We start from the raw sequence: 16878 nt of genomic DNA, 5'->3' as shown, positions 1-16878 counted from the left end.
TCCTGCCCATATTCCCAGCCATTTTGCCACTCAATAACGCACCGGCAGCTGCACCCACCGTCGAAAACGCACCAAACGTCGAAAACTGTAATAATAATAATAATAATAATAATAATAATAATAATAATAATAATAATAATAATAATAATAATAATAATAATAATAATAATAATAATAATAATAAAAGAGAAAATTGCATTCGGAAAAAACAAAATCGGAGAAAAGGGGGAACCACAATTATAAAAGAGAAAATCAGATAGAGAGCAAAAGTCCTTTTCATGCATCAGTAAAAATATTATTTATCGTTGAAATTAGACATTAATCGAGTCACGTACCTTTCCTTTTCTTTGTTACCGTGTCTCGTCTTCTTGCGCATTCTTAAATATTCCATCATCATTGATTTATTTTATAATCTCACCGCCATCATAATGCATTAGCATAATTTAATATAATTATTCGTTCAACATCTCCAAAAAATATCTGAAATATATTATTATTTGTTTGAATTTTTTAAATTTTCAGAAGAGAACCCGTAATTTTGCTTAATGACAAAGATTAACCAAACAAAATGTTAGCGTCGGTGTTGTATTTGGAGTTCTTTAGTCTAATAAGATTTTTCTATGTTTTTTATTTTATTTTTATTTCTACATAAGGTATTTAAATTATTATAAATCATCATAAAATAAGAAAACGAGTCCGAGACACACAAAAAAACAGCCGTTGAAAGTAAATGATAAGAATATAAAAAATAATATTTTTAATTTAAAATACTGAAAAAGGATAGCTACTGGATTGAATAAAAATTAGAAAAAAAAGAAAAGATAAAACATATAAAAATATAAAGAAAATCCATTTTTTTTTAAAAAAATCTTGTTATTAGTTTTTTAATTAATAAGTTTTTTTAATGAAAATTTTAATTAATAAGTTGCATATTTATATACAATGTTCTCATATATATATATACACATACACGTATACGTACAACATAGAACTTGACTTACTTCAGCAATGGAAAGGTCCAAGTCTTGCATAATTCCTTTCTGAGAACCAGAAGTGTAAATGCTCTGGAAAATACCATTAATCCCCAAAAGAATTCATTATTCGTTAAATAAAAGACAATTAAAGAGTTTTTTTCCTTTTTTTTTTGTAAATAAAACGGAAAACGATGTCGAAACGATGTTAATTAAAAGGAAAAAAAAGGCTTACGGCACAGCCAAAGCTGAAGGAGCAAAAGACAGAAACAAAGGTGCTGAGGATCGCACATGCAGTGACACGACAGTCTTCGTTGTCGTTTTGGTCTTTACGTTGAAGGAGCCCCGCTTCCATACCTCTTTCTTCCACCACCACCATGATTTTTCTTTCTTGAATTTTCCCGAGAAACAAACAGAAATACAGATGACTCTCAGAGAGAGAGAGAGAGAGGGAGGGTATGTTTTGTGATATGCTTAGCCGGTCATGTGTGCTAATCTTAATTTAAATGAAAGAACTAATGAGAAAATCAGATAAAAAAAAAAAAAAACTAATGAGAAAATGTTTCAAGATATTTTCCGAAAAGAAAGCTTCAATATTTTTTTCCCGTAACTTTCAAGAATTATTATTGTTGTTCTTATTTTCTTTCAAACTAATAAATCGTTTATTTTCTGAATCACACGATATATCCCAATTTTGGCAAAAAAAAGTAGGTAATAAATTGGTCATTAGAAATACATTTATATACATTTATTTTGCCAATAAACACTTCTATCTATACCATGAACAAACAAAAACTTCCACATCATACGTGACCGAACTCTCCATATATGCTACTCATTTACTTTTTAACAAATTTAATTCATATATATTTCTTTTTTTCCAAATTTTATCACTATTTTATTTATTAGACCGAACCATATACTATTCTCACGAAATTTACTGAGATCTACTGTGCGAATCGTTGTAAATACTAATGAAATCTGGCACCGATTCGAGATCGAAATGTTATTGTTGAGGTTTGTTGAAAGAAGTGAAAGCTTCTGATTCTTTTGGAGGGTTAGGCTTTGATCCAGTTTTGATAAGCTGGGCGGTTCGACATTAATGAACCGGTTTGGTTTGGAGATTAGGGTTAAAACAACTCTGCAGCAAGATTACGTCGTTGCCCTTCGGCACTTAACAAAACGCCCCCGTTTTGTCTGGTAACCTGTCCAAAATAAATCAGCTCCCGTTTTGATTAAACCACCAAATTGGAAACCTCTAATCACTGTGGAGACTCTTATCTGAGCACCATGGTCGACAGTTACGATCAAAATTTCATTATGAAATTTATTTTGACGGCAGAAATTGGCAAATTGCTGTAAATTCAAGAAAATTTCATTATATAAAAACAATCATTGAATGTGAATCAAGAATGGAGTTTTGTTTTAAGCAAAATCAAATTTTAAATCATCAAAATATTTAAATACTTAATTAAAATTGGAATAATATAATATACCGATTCAAAACCATCAAAATTATTATGATTTTATATAATGCTTTCGTTTCACACCAAATTTTCAATGTGGTATGAAAACGAAACACAAACTACATTGCTGTACACTGAGCCGTCTCAAACTTTTATGGGGCAGGTACATTTTATAAAATTTAATTAATAAAAATGATAAATTTATATAATAAAAAATATTATTATTTAAAGTATTTTAATAATAAAATATAAATTTATATAATAAAGATTAATAATAAAATTATTTAATTATCATCAATAAATTTTTAACGTTTTTATGTATTAATGATAATAATATTAATTCATAAAGGAAATCAATAAATTAGGATTCATAAATACAAAGTATTTTCAATTTTTAAAATAAAATGATTAATTTATTATTAAAATATAGGGATTGTGAAATCAATTTAAAATTTCCATTTAATATTGAATTCGTATTAAACTAGAAAAAATAAATTTTATAACCTAATTAATTTTTATAATATATTTATTTATTTCTTCTATAATAATTATATAACGTAATTATATCTAAAAAAATATTGGAATAATGATTTCAAAAATAATGTTAAATTATAAAAGATATTTTTTATAATCATTTATAATTAATGATAAGAATTATTTTAAAAAAAGTGGGACTTCAAATTAATGGAGCCCTGTTCAAAAGCACCCGTTGTATCTTATGGCATCCCTAATCGCATCAAACTTGGCTCGAAACTTATTATATATTGTGTTGGGGCCCACTCGATGCACTTCTTTCAATTTTATTAGTCTTTTCGTAATTTTTTTAAAATCAGATTATTTTCGTAATTGTTTTGGGTACAATTGATTTAATTTAATTGGTAATTTATTTATCCGTTCGCTGTATATTGGGTTAAATTGGTAACTTATTTTCCTGTTTTTTTGTCATATTTGATTTTTGCATCAATTATTGAATTTTCGGATGAAACAACTCCAATCAAATAATAATTTAAAAAATAATGTTTAATATTATTTTTCCTGTAGGGCTACTGTTGAAAAATAAATAAGTCGCTAATATTTCCCTCCACCGCGAACGGGCGGATCAATTTGGCGCCTTTCCAAAACCAAAACGATTTCAGAACTGCCGGTTCGTTCAGTATAAAGGAAAAAAAAGAAGGTAAAAGAACAATCGGCGCGAGAAACCCATACATCTTCCTACACTGCCGTGTAACCTCACCGGAAACCATCCGTCGCCGCCGTGAGATCTCACCGGTAAACTTTTTCCCGCCGCCGATGGACTGTCGACCGAAGCGACCGCAGACCACAGGATTCGCTGGAAGGAATCTGAGGAGAAAGCTCGATAAGGATTTCGGGGAAACCGTCATCGATCACAACATCGGGATCCGACGCCAGGTGGAAGTTCTCAAAACATGCTTCTCCGATGTAGAATCCAGTCGCGCAGCCGCCACTGTTGCCGCTCGTGCTCTCTGCGACCTCGCCGAAAATGGTAGATATATGGCGCTCCTTCTCTTTGTCTTGCAGTTGTATTGGTCTGTCACACTATAGAGATCGGATCGTTGGTTTGGTTAGTATCTATATGAAATTTTGGCTGATTATATGTTTTTTGTTACTTCTCTGTTTGTAGAGGAAAACGTGGATTTAATCGTTAGATTTGGCGCTGTTCCTGCTCTTTTGGGGTATCTAGATCTTCCGCGGTCGTTGGGACATTGTGAAAATGGCCAGGGGTTGAGTGATCACGTGTTGGAGAAAGAATGCGCTGCTGCCCTCGGACTTATTGCGATTAAAGTAAGTTCTCAACATCTCGAACCGTGTCTGTAGTTACTTGATAGTTGTTCCACGTTTGTTTCTCTTTGAATCGACATTGTTTAGGAGCAACTGGTTTATTTGTTCATAAAAAAATTGGTTTATTTGGATTAAAAAAGTGCGCATCATTTGCGCCTGAGGCTCAAAAACGGTGAAGCGTTTTAATTTTCGCATTATGTCTGAAAACGGGCCTCTAGGAAGTGGGGAAGATGAACAGGTTTTAATGTGCATTTAAATTCTGTTAAATGCATAATAAAATCTCTTCAATATTAAAAAAAATGATAAAACCACGGTAAAGATAAAAATAAGAAAAAAGTAAACATTGTATAAAATCCGAAATTGTAAAAGGACAAATAGATTTAAGTATATACATATATATTATTTATATTTTAGTTTCAATTCATTTTTATATGGAAAATTATTTATGAGCCTCATCCATGAGATGTGCGCTTTCGCCTTGTGCCTCGTGCTTCGGTTTTTTGGATGTTTTGCGCCTCAAGACGCCTAAAGCTTTTTTAAACTTGCTGGTTACATTGTTGTTGTGTAGGATGTTTTTTCTATTGTGAAAAATATTACTTCACAGTTCACTGATGTTAACCCAACTCCGTTTCACATAGCCTGAGTACCAGCAACTTATTGTGGATGCCGGGGCCATAGGCCATGTCGTGAAGTTATTGAATAGACCATATGTTCCCTGTGGGTGCAAGGCTGCTAAATCATTACTCAGAAGAGCTGCTGATTTGATCACCCATATTTCTCATGAGAATCCAAGGATTAAAACAATCGTGAGGTAAAACTATTTGCTCAATTCTTGTGTACTGCTGATCTTGATTCTAGTTTGACTATTAAGGCATGACACCTTTCTGGAACGCATATTCAGGACCGAAGGTTGCATTCCACCTCTTGTCAAGCTTTTGAATTTTCTTGACGTTAAAGTACAGAGGGCAGCTGCAGGGGCCTTGAGAACCCTTACATTTAGGAATGATGAGAACAAGAATATGGTATCTTTCTGTCTGTTAGTGTTGCCTTTTTAGCCATCTAAAATATCAAGTTCTTACATGAAAGGTGTGGATTTGCAGGTTGTTGAGTTAGATGCTTTACCATCGCTGGTATTGATGCTTCAATCGAACGATCCTTCTGTACATGGCGAAGCGGTTTGTTCTTATCTAATTTTTTGCTTAAATCAATTGTTTTCATTCTTCCATTCAGTCTTACCATTGTGGATTGGCCAGATTGGTGCAATTGGGAATCTTGTTCATTCATCTCCAGACATCAAAAAGGAGGTTCTTCGTGCTGGTGCTTTGCAACCTGTTATTGGTCTGCTGCGGTGTGTCCTGTTTTTATAATTTTAGTTTCATACTCGGCTTAAGCTGTTTTTAGTTCATCAAACTAAAAGCCATTCCCATGATAGTTCCACCTGCCAAGAGACACAGAGAGAAGCAGCATTGTTGCTAGGCCAATTTGCAGCACCTGATTCAGACTGCAAGGTGAGTTTCTGTCTCTTTGTTGAGTTTAGCTTGCAAGGTTCAGATTTGGATTTTGGCTTCAGAGCCAGAAAGAATCATTAATTTCTTTTGTACTTTTGATAACTAAAGATGGAAAGTATGACTTTTTGGTAAATGGAAATACCAAAGTTTGTAACAAGGGCGCTTCTGCAGGCACATATCGCCCAAAGAGGAGCCATCCCACCCTTATTAAAATTGCTTCAATCGCCAGATGAGCATCTCAAGGAAATGTCGGCATTTGCTCTTGGTCGCTTAGCTCAGGTAATTCTATTTGTATGGGATGTGGATCTTCTCTTTTCTTATGGCATCTTAATTTCTATTCATAGTTGACTCAATCCTATGAGGAGATGATTGGCATTGTTTTTCCTTTATTTTCTGAAGGCAAGTAAATACGCCGCTTAATCCTAAAACGCTGAAAATTTTAAATGCTGCAGGACACACACAATCAAGCTGGGATCGGACAGAGTGGCGGCATAGTATCACTCCTAAGCCTTCTTGATATGAAAACAGGGGCTGTTCAACATAATGCTGCGTTTGCTTTGTATGGACTTGCTGATAACGAGGTACACCACGGCTCAAATTAGTGTTTCTACTCCTAAGGTATACGTGACAAAACTCAACTTATTTTGATTTCCTCGATGTAGGATAATGTTGCAGAGTTTATCAAGGCCGGCGGTGTTCAAAAGCTTCAAGATGGTGAATTATATGCGCAAGTATGCCTTTTACTGCTTTTGTACGCAAGAAAGGCAATCAAATCTCATGGTTTTCTGAACTCTAATGACTGTTACTTTATATACAGCCGGTTAAGGATTGTGTGACAAGGACATTGAAGAGACTGGAAAACAAGATTCAAGGACGCGTGAGTACATTTCTGGCTCTCATTCTCACCTTTCCTATATTCGTTATGGCCATAGTTTGATCCGTTTGTTTCCCTAACTGGCCGGCTGCCCGATCTTTTAGGTATTAAACCAGTTATTATATCAAATGAGAATTGCGGATAAAACAATCCAAAAGCGAATTGCTCTAGCTTTAGCACATCTTTGTGAGCCTGAAGATGGAAAGTTGATTTTCATTGATAACAAAGGTGATATATTCTCTGTCTTCTTGCTTCCATGCCAATCTTGTCAATGTTTTTCTCCTTAGTTTATTTTCTTCTTATTGCTCTGAACTGATGCTCCTGCAGGCTTAGAGGCTCTAATGGAGCTTCTAGATTCCAGAAACCCTGAACATCAGAAATCCAGCACAGAGGCTTTATACAAATTAGTAACGAAAGCCGCCTCCTCTGGTCCGGAGAATGCAGCTCCTTCTTCCCCAGTCCAACGCGTATAACTTCTTATCTTGTGAAATATCAGATAATGTTCCAGTGAACTCCGGGACTTGTTTTTTGACATGGAAAACTTGCAGGTGTTTTTAGGTGAGAAGTTCGTGAATGATCCTACTTTGTCTGATATCACCTTCCTCATCGATGGTATGCCACTCATTCTTCTGTTTTGTACTTCCTGCTGCTAAGCTCTTCTCTGATTCATTGAATTCATCCATCTGCATTTTCAGGTAGACAATTCTATGCCCACAAGATTTGTTTGGTAGCTTCTTCAGACACGTTCCGTGCACTGTTTGATGGCTTTTACAAGGTTCGACACTGCCAAATTTATTTGGCTGCTTTTATGCTTTCGATTTCGAAAACAGCGAATCTAGTTGTGTGTAAATCAATCATTTAAGAATGCACCTCTAATTTTCAGGAGAAGGATGCTCAAAACGTTGAGATCCCGAATATAAGATGGGAAGTTTTCGAGCTTATGATGAGGTGAGAAGTTCAGAATTCAATGTCCTCCCAAAGTTCATACACGACAACGAAATGAATATTTTTCCAATCATTTCTCTGAAAATACCAACACACCCCCTTTGCAGATTCATATACACCGGAACTGTTAACATCACCAGAGAAGTGGCTCCAGATCTGCTTAGAGCGGCCGATCAGTATCTTCTCGAAGGGCTAAAACGTCTCTGCGAATACACCATCGCTCAGGTATGACTGAATCATATATACCATTGGATTTCAACAAATCAGATCATCGTGTGTTTTGATCTTTACATGGTTAAAAGGGTTCATCCGTTTCTGATCGCTTCTACAATTCGGAATTTTCGTGTTTTTTCAGGATATCTCCGTCGATAACATATCATTAATGTATGAGTTAGCCGATGCATACAATGCCTCGACATTGAGACGATCTTGCACGCTATTCGTTCTCGAGCATTTCGATAAGTTGATGAGCACCAAGCCCTGGTATGTCATCTATCGGGACCGAATCAGTTTGGTTTCTTGTTTGTTACATAATATAGTCATATATTTTTGGCTTGTAAATGGAATGCAGGTTTAGGAAATTTGTAGAGGATATCATACCAGAAGTTAGGAGTTACGTCACCGAGGTTCTGACCCGTTCGGTCCATTGTGACCAAACCACTGTATAGATCAGATCTTTTGGATTTTGGTCAACTTTCCCTGGATGCATTATCGGTTTTGTATATCATTAAATGCCGATTACCTGTCTCCACCTTATATATCTATTTATTATTTTTATTTCGTAAAATGATTTATCTATTTGTTATGCAACATCGCTTTACTAAAAAACTCATCAATGCCAACCACAGAAGACCCTTTAACACCGCAACCATCCTCCTCCATAGCTGTCTTGATCACTTCCTTCGCTTCCTTTGCCTTCTTCCTCATCCCCTCTCCAACCTCACTCTCCTCCATCACTAATCCCATCTTTGCTACGATCTCTTCCCTCTTGATTTCGCACTTCTTCCCTCTCGCGATCTCGACGCAAACTCCCATCTCTTCCCGCAAGAACTTCGAATTGAAGCATTGCTCTCCCGCCATCGGCCATCCGAGGATCGGTACCCCGTGGCTCAGTGCCTCGAGCGTCGAGTTCCATCCGCAGTGGCTCAAGAATGCCGACGTTGCCCTGTGTGACAAGATATCTACCTGCGGTGCCCATCTCTCCACCACTAGACCTCTTCTTGATCTTTTGATTCGATCCTCGAACCCTTTCGGTAACCATTCTTCCGCGTTGAACGGTCCGTTGATGTCGAACCCTGTCGGTGGCCGTACCACCCAGATGAAATTCTTCTCGCTGGCTTCTAATGCCGCGGCTAATTCCATCATATGGGCTTGAGAGATGGTGTTCATTGAACCAAAGCAGATGTATAACACTGAATTCTCTGGTTTTGAGTCGAGCCATGCCTTCAGATCCTCCGTTTGGAACGCCAGTTTCCCTCTCTTGTCGCCGGAGAGCAGAATCGGGCCGATCGCCCAGACGGGAATCCCTAATACTGTCCGGAAATACGATAACCCGGTCTGTTCAAGCTCTGCAACTGTGTTGAACATGAATCCATCCGAATCAGCCCATCCAGACATGTTGTTCTGTTGGAAAACCGACCAATCATCTGTCCCATCGGCTTCTAACATAGCGAAATTCAACTGGGTTCTGTGAATTTTCCCGGCTCCTGGGAAGTCTTCCAGGAAAAACTCGTCGTCCTCTGTTTTCGTGTGCGGCAAGGTAGCCCAGACCGATCGATAACACCCTAACCCGAAAGCTCCCGAAGCGCTGAACGTCACGGTGAAAACACCGAGCTCTTTACAAACCCTACCGACCCATCCCATGAAAAAATCTCCGATCACGCAAACCGAATCCTTCTCCGTCGCAAGATTCATCAGAAGGTTCCTGAAGGGTTCCTTGAGGGACACGGAAGCGTGGAGAAGGCGGATCACGAGAGGGTAAGGGAGAGAATCGAAATTCTCGGCGTCGGGAGGGAGGCCGTGATCGGAGCTTTCGAAGGGTATTTCGAGAAGTTCGATGGAAGATTCCGGCGGGAGAGATGATCGGAGATTCGAGATGTTCCTCTGGGTGTTGACGAGGGTTATGGTGAAGAGATTGTCTCTGTTTTTGGTCTTCTCCATGTGAAGTGCAAGGGCAAGAAATGGGATTATATGCCCTTGTGCCATGAAAGGAAACATCACTACGTTTAGATTTGTTGGTTTTTCAGACGCCATTGAAGAGCACGGAGAAGAAGAAGAAGACGACTCTGTGGTTGGGTGAGGTTTCAGATTCGGACAGGTTTTTAAGTCCGACATGTGGGGCATTTTGGTAAAGTCACTTTATGTAATTTCTTTAATAAAAACGGTCACTTTTCTTTAGAGTCGTGTCACATCTTGACACGAGATCCAAAGTCTAACCCGACCCGATCTAGTCTAATTCGGATTGAGATATTTAGATTTGAAAATTTTTAAACTTTCCGAATTGACTCAGATCAGATTTTGGGTCGGTCCTAAAATACTATATTTTTTTAAAAAAAATTAAAGAATAAATTTAGCGGACTGATATGGTCGAATCCAAGCTCGAACCTTCGGATGATTATAATGATAAACCCTTATCAACACCAACTGATCTAAAACTAAGTAACCCATAACCTCAAGATTAGGGATGGTGTTTAAGATTTTAGTTTGGTATTCAATTTAAAAATGATTTATTTTATTATTATAAAATTGTACCAAATTTAAATCCCATGTTATTGGGTTTGATTTGGTATCGGTTGTGTTCCATTCGAAATCATAAAATAGATAATCACGTGGTTAATATGTAATAGTGACCCGGAATTCAAATTTCATTAATATATGCAGTTATTGACTATTAGAATTTTTAAAAAGTTATCTTCTGACCGGGAAAACCCCATTTGATCAAAGGATACTAAATACGTCCTTGTAAGTTGTAACAATTATTCGATTGGATTATATATTTACGTCCATAATATTTGACCCATCATAATGACGCATAGGCCACTAAATACATCAAGCCCATTGCATACGAAATATTCGAATTGCTAATTTAATTTTCTTTCTTCAAATCATTTACATATGAAAATTCGTTGATTGAAGTGTTTGGCATTCATAGAGACAAATCTAAATTAATGGGCCCATAATAAACTCGCATATTCTCGCGTTCACACAATCAATAGGGAAAAAAATGACAAAATTCTTTTACTAGCAAAAATATTTGACCCATCATAATGATACAAAGACCACTCACTATATACAAAGTTCTAAATCCAACATACCCTATGTATTTATGAAATCATTAATATTTATATTTATGAAATCATCATTTTAATTTTGTGTACGTGTATTAAAAAAATGACAAAAATCGCACAATATAATTGAACTAAATAAAGTTGTAGGTGGGACAAATTGGAGTAACCCCAAATATATGAATTTGAATTATTTTAATAGAGCTATATGTATATATATATATATATCAAAATCGTCTACATTCAACTTGATAGGGATCGGTTGAATTGAATATAAATAGGGGAAAACTACAAATAGTGGTTTTTGGTGATACAGTTTGTGGAAATTATGATCGGTTAGATCTTTAGATTTTATTGTTAAATTTTATTTAAATAAAATCTCCATACAATTTTTAAATTAACTAATGTTAGATAGTGAATAACTGATGGTGGAAAAATTATGTTCCAAGAAACTTTCTAGAACGAAGATCAAAGAAAAAGACACAACAACAAAAAAAGACAGAGGCTTTTACAATATGAACTTGTATGTTCAAATTTCAAGACTTGTACCTGCAAAGAACCTTACATCTCAAAACCCTATCTTGAACATAAAACCCAGGCATCACCATAACCTTAACCCTAGCAGGTCCACGAGAAGAAGATGATCTCTGCCTATCTCCCGCCATATCTTCCATGTAATTCGACTCGAAAACCCGATTCTCTTCCACCCTTAGTACCCCTAACGGTGGATTGAACGAGAAGGCAAGCAGATGAAGCAGCCAGATACATTTCGCCGCCACGAAGAAGGCCTGAAGAAGCTGTTCGGACCAGGGTCTGTTCCAGTTCAAGGTTGTAATGATGAGGTTCATCTTGTTATCGCAGAATCGGCTGAATTCCTCGCTGTAGTACTTCGTGCCCTTTTTCAGTACCTCGTTCCAGCTCAAGTTTCGTAGAGATACGAACGACGAGAACTGGGATTGCCGATCTTGTTCCGGGTCCAAGAATTTCGGCGTACCGTTCTTCTGGAAGACGCTGTTCTCGAAATCTTGGTATATGGATTGGTTTATGATCGCTTCCAGGTGGTACTGAATGGTTTTCGAGTATTTAGAGTTGAATGATAAGTTGTAGGACTGAAGGAGAGAATCTATGTTACCAAAGAGGGTGGCATCGTCTTCTTCGATCTGCGAAATTAGGGTTTGCAAGAACTGCTTCACTGACAATCTTGCTTCCGATACGATCTGCAAGAACCCTTCAACCATCACGTCCTCGCTGACGGGCATTCCCGAGTTCTCGGAGGTTCCGTCCATTGATTTCTTAACGCCTTTTCTCGGAACGTTCCAGAACCTTTCGGGACGGATATTCTCCCGTGAAGTCGTTGCCTGTCTCAAGGCTTTCTTCAGACTCTCGCAATAAGTTTCCAAGTACTCAAGCTTCTGACTTAGCTCTCCCAGCGAAGATTTCATCTCGGATACCTCTGTTAGGGCCGCATCCCGACTTTTGTTCGCTTCCATTAACTCCCTCTTCAGCTTCTCGATCGACATTACGCCCGACGAGTCCTTCAAGACTTGCGAAACTTCTTCCGATTTATCGGTTCTGTTGGGAGAATTGAAGATGACACTCCCATTGTTCTTCTGCCTCTTCCTGAACTTTGGGAACAGCCAAGAAATGACTCCTCCCTTGTTTCTTGGCTGAGAAGAAACAACAGACGAGTGAGTATCCGTCAAGGGCACGACGATATTGGAGTTCTTCATGCTCTTCGTATCGAAACCTCCACCAACAGCAGCGGGTTTGCATCTGTTGCAGGACGAAACCGATCTGAAATCACCCGAACTGCAGTTTCTCCGCCCCGATGTGTAGGAATAAGCCTGCGGAGATCTCAGATCGTCGGTCATCGGACAAACATGGGACTGCAAATCTCGAATCTTTCTCGAAGCCGAAGCTTTGTAAGAATCGGACAGGAAATTGTTCCTGAATTCTTCCTGCTCTCGATCTTCTTCTTCTTCAAGACAGCCAGCACATTCGTCCCAGCTTTCAGATAGCTTTGGATTCTTTTGATGAAACGCAGGTAAGGGCTCGTCATCATAGCTCTGTTGCATCATGTTTTGAAACAGTGATTAGTTCCAAAATCTCAATAATTATAACCAAATAAACGTCAAATTAACACTGTATGCAATCAGAATCAGTACAGAGACAAATCCAAAATTGTCTAGATACGGACAAATTATTTTGACTAATTGTGGAATAAGTATAGCATTAGTGTGTTTTTTTTTCAAGATTACACCAAATTTGTATAGTTCAATGTTTGCACCCCAACCATAATCAACAGACTTCACGACCCTTTTGCAGACGCAATAAAATCTACCAAAATTGTGGATTTTTTTTTGTAAATATAGTTAACCTAATAAGCTAAGATTATTGCAGAATTGACCAAAGACATAAACTTTTAATAAATTTGCTAAATTTATCGACGACCCAATTAGGGACAAGGGGAAAAAATAAATCTGAGGCATGATACGTGCATCAAATATAAAGTCTGATTCATAAAGCCCAAAAGATAATGTATCAAGATATGGATACCAAAATCAAATGCAAGATTAATGACGAAATTTTGGCAGAAATCCTTCAAGTTTTCATTTGCTGCTGGTCAGATGGAGGATTTCTACCAAGATTTTCATTTTCTGCTCGCTCGAAATCATTAATCCCATCAGTAAATATGAGAAGGAGAATCCAAACAATGTATTGACAGAATATATTTTTTTTCAACAAAAAAAAGAGGTTAAAGACGGTGAGAAAATGAGTCAAACATTTCATCGATCAACTCGCGAACTATCCAACCTCAACTTTTGAACAGTTTCCCAGATTTCTAACCAGACCGGAACAGAGATTGAGGAGAGAGACCCAAGTGAAGGGTAAATGGATTACTCCATCTGAATCAGTTTTCGTCAGATCAAAATCATGAGAAAGAGATATTGGGTGAGTGAAAATTGGGGAACTTACAGGGGTGAAGACAGGGTAATCCTGGGCAGAGAGGTTTGGGAGAGGACGAGAAGAAGGAGAAGCGCCAAAAGCAGAGGAAGGGCTCGAGTTCTGAAGAAGAGCCGCGTGAAGAGCCCTAAGCTTCACTGCCTTGGCAATGGCTTCTCCATTGTTGTTGTTGTTGTCGCAGCAGGTTGTGGTAATGGTTGTATCAGCAGAAGCCATGGAAGAAGGAGAAGAGGACAAAGGAGAAGAACATGAAAGAGAAAAGGGTCTGAAGAGGATTACGTCTTTGTGGAGAAACGGGGGAGAGAGAGCAAATCCAAAGGAGACTGTTTTGTCTCTCTTCTCTAAAAGGATTGATGGAAGGGGAGCATGTGAAGTGGAGAGACCGTTTTTTTTTCTTTCTTTTTTGTCTCGTAATCTTTAATTTTTGCTGTATGGTATGCGAAGGATACGATTTTACCAGAATGCCCTTGTCCTTTTTTTTAATATCATTAAAAAATTGCAGTGAAAAAATGAAATAAGAATAACTAATTGAGTAATAGGGATTTAGAAAATTCAGAGATTCATAGAATATATAAAGGTGAAATTTATTGATTATGTATTGATCTTTATTGAAACGTCGATTTTAATGTGAAAAAATAAATAAATTTAGGGAATCATTCACATCGAGTGAAGAACATTTCCCAAGTTGCATTTTGATAGTTTTCGTCGGATTATGAATAATTAATACTATTTAATAAATCCCGTGTGAGGGGTAAATTGATCAAATGAAACTAGATATATGTATATATATATATGGGGGGGTACCCTAAAGTTGGGGTAGTGGTGGGGGACAGAAGATAAGCAATTGTTGGAGTTTTTTTAATTAAATGAAAGGAGATATTTTTATATGTTATTCTCCACATTTATATTCTAAAACTTAAAAAATATTTATGACTTTTGGGAGTTTTACAATTTTTCAATCCTATAAATAGGAGGCTTTGTTTTCATTTTTAAGAACATCAAGAAAAACACAAAAGCTTTCTATAAAAGAAAGAAAATCATCTTTTTTCCTTTGTGATTCAAACCGAGCTTTGAGTTCGACAAGGCACCGGAGTTTGAAGTACCACTGTTCCGGTGAGGTACGTCCGTCCTATCCTGGGAGGATATATTCCATTAACCGTAGGTACCGCGCGGGGAATAATTTCCTTAAGGAGACACGGTTCGCCGTGGGTTCGGATTTGGTTTTCCGGTTTTAAAACAAAAATCATATTGATATAATGATGTTGGTTTGAACATAACTTTCTATACCGTTATCGGAATTGCATGTTCTTCATATCTTTCGTAGATATCAAAATTATCTTTCTAATGGTGTATAACATGGATGATTTGGTCGTATGTTCTGAAAGTTATTAAACTTGGACAGTCTTGGTATGAAATTGAAAGTTAACTATGCATGAATATGAGACATATAAAATAACACATCCAACAATGATTACTATGGGTCTCGTTCTAAAACATTCGGGTACCAACAACAAAAATATACGTAGCACTGACCTGTCTGAGAGAGGACGAGGAAGCAAAGGCAAAGGAGAGCAACGAGTGTTCCAAATGACTTGGCCATTTGATTTTTTTTTTTGGTTCTTTTTTTTTTGTTCCTTTGCTTTAATTGATGAATTACTTGGGATATATATACAGACGGGGAATCATGGATGAAAAATTATATAGTTGATGAGGTTGTAAGCAACTATAATTAAATGTAAATACAATCTTTTAATCATTATAATAAGCATGCATAGTTGCGAACACGATCACGATATATTAAATCGAACGAAGACGAATTTCCACGTTTGAAAATATGCAACCATGATTTTTTATCTTAATTAGTGACACATCGTTCCCCTGTAACTATATTGATTAATACTATACGTTATTGTATTTGGATTATCAGAACTGGTATCCTGCCAAAAGCCATTAACTCTACAGCCATTGTCCTTGTTCCGAAACTTCCAGGGGCAGAAAGACTCAAAGACTTTCGTCCAATATCGTGTTGCAACACGATATACAAGATCATTGCCAAGATTCTAGCTAATCGGCTCAAGCCTCTAGTCAAAGTTGTTACATTGTCCAGCCAATCTGCGTTTGTACAGGGTCGATCGATTGCTGAAAACTGTCTCCTAGCAACAGAGATTGTACGTGGCTACCACAAGCCGAACATCTCTAGTAGAGCGACCTTAAAGATTGATATAGCTAAGGCCTTTGATTCATTGAGATGGGATTATATCCTTCGGGTTCTTAGACTGCTGGGACTACCGGAAAATCTGGTTTCTGCTATCCAAGCTTGCATCACGGGACCATATTTCTCTGTCAGTCTTAATGGAGGACTCCACGGATTCTTTACGGGAACTAGGGGGCTCCGTCAGGGCTGTCCCCTTTCCCCGTATCTCTTCCTCTTGGGTTTGAATATATTGTCCACGTTGCTTCAGAGGTCTGCAAGGGAAGGCTCCATCGGGTTTCATCCAGGTTGTGCACCCTTGGGAATTACTGATCTAGCTTTTGCTAGAATTGAAGAGGACAACAAGATGACCGAAATGAAAGCTCGCGGGACAAGCTCGGTCTTAGGAGCAAACGTCATTGAACATGCTCCATCTGTTGGTAAGAAAAGAAAGAATTATTCTAACCAAAAGAATAACCCGAATAAATTTATTAAAAAATTTAAGGGTTCTTGCCACAACTGCGGTAAGCTTGGTCATCGAGCTGTGGTATTGGCACACACATGGCGGGTAGCACCAGAATCCATCCACCATTCCTTGGGATTTCCAACCAAGTTAACTTCAGAGATCATGGCACACAAATCAATATCTTCCACTCCGGAAGTTGTGTGCCATGATCTCTGAAGTTAACTTGGTTGGAAATCCCAAGGAATGGTGGATGGATTCTGGTGCTACCCGCCATGTGTGTGCCAATAAGTGGATGTTTTCATCTTATGTTCCCGCTAAAGATGGAGAAACTGTGTTCATGGGAAATTCCACAACTGCGAAGGTTGAAGGGACTGGAAAGGTTGCCCTCAAGATGACCTCCGGAAAGATA

At 37.5% G+C, this 16878-nt stretch overlaps 4 protein-coding genes across 5 annotated transcripts in view; 1 reads left to right on the top strand and 3 right to left on the bottom strand.

The window, feature by feature from the left end:
* Positions 1-1462, bottom strand: part of LOC104811159 (sugar transporter ERD6-like 18) — a 5732-nt gene extending 4270 nt beyond the window's left edge. Inside the window, exons 1-2 of one of the 2 annotated variants that reach the window (XM_010537766.2) lie at positions 1207-1462; positions 1002-1064 (exon numbers count right to left, since the gene is read on the bottom strand). The gene's annotated coding sequence lies outside the window, so the exon portion shown is untranslated. The remainder of the gene's footprint in view (positions 1-1001; positions 1065-1206) is intronic. The other variant, XM_010537767.2, reaches the window with a different exon arrangement.
* Positions 1463-2531: 1069 nt separating this feature from the next.
* Positions 2532-8305, top strand: LOC104811301 (ARMADILLO BTB ARABIDOPSIS PROTEIN 1-like). Its single transcript, XM_010537962.1, has 20 exons — positions 2532-2600; positions 3503-3941; positions 4080-4240; positions 4876-5048; positions 5139-5259; positions 5338-5412; positions 5491-5585; positions 5670-5745; positions 5917-6024; positions 6198-6326; positions 6408-6476; positions 6563-6622; positions 6724-6847; positions 6947-7086; positions 7168-7231; positions 7315-7394; positions 7503-7567; positions 7672-7789; positions 7920-8047; positions 8136-8305. Exons 1-20 carry the CDS (start codon positions 2532-2534, stop codon positions 8230-8232), a joined length of 2391 nt encoding a protein of 796 aa, XP_010536264.1. The 3' UTR covers positions 8233-8305.
* Positions 8269-9968, bottom strand: LOC104811157 (UDP-glycosyltransferase 92A1). The gene has a single exon (XM_010537765.2). The coding sequence runs from the start codon at positions 9905-9907 to the stop codon at positions 8360-8362; it is 1548 nt and encodes a 515-aa protein (XP_010536067.1). The 5' UTR covers positions 9908-9968; the 3' UTR covers positions 8269-8359.
* Positions 9969-11274: 1306 nt separating this feature from the next.
* LOC104811156 (IRK-interacting protein) lies at positions 11275-14202 on the bottom strand. Its single transcript, XM_010537764.1, has 2 exons — positions 13825-14202; positions 11275-12914 (listed from the first exon to the last, which is right to left on the bottom strand). Exons 1-2 carry the CDS (start codon positions 14026-14028, stop codon positions 11385-11387), a joined length of 1734 nt encoding a protein of 577 aa, XP_010536066.1. The 5' UTR covers positions 14029-14202; the 3' UTR covers positions 11275-11384.
* Between the last annotated feature and the right edge of the window lie 2676 nt (positions 14203-16878).

The sequence above is a fragment of the Tarenaya hassleriana genome, unplaced genomic scaffold (genome assembly GCF_000463585.1).
Source record: "Tarenaya hassleriana unplaced genomic scaffold, ASM46358v1 Cleome19, whole genome shotgun sequence".
In the NCBI taxonomy this organism is placed as follows: domain Eukaryota; kingdom Viridiplantae; phylum Streptophyta; class Magnoliopsida; order Brassicales; family Cleomaceae; genus Tarenaya; species Tarenaya hassleriana.
The sequence above is the reverse complement of the archived record's forward strand: the minus strand, read 5'-3'. Positions and strand labels throughout refer to the sequence as shown.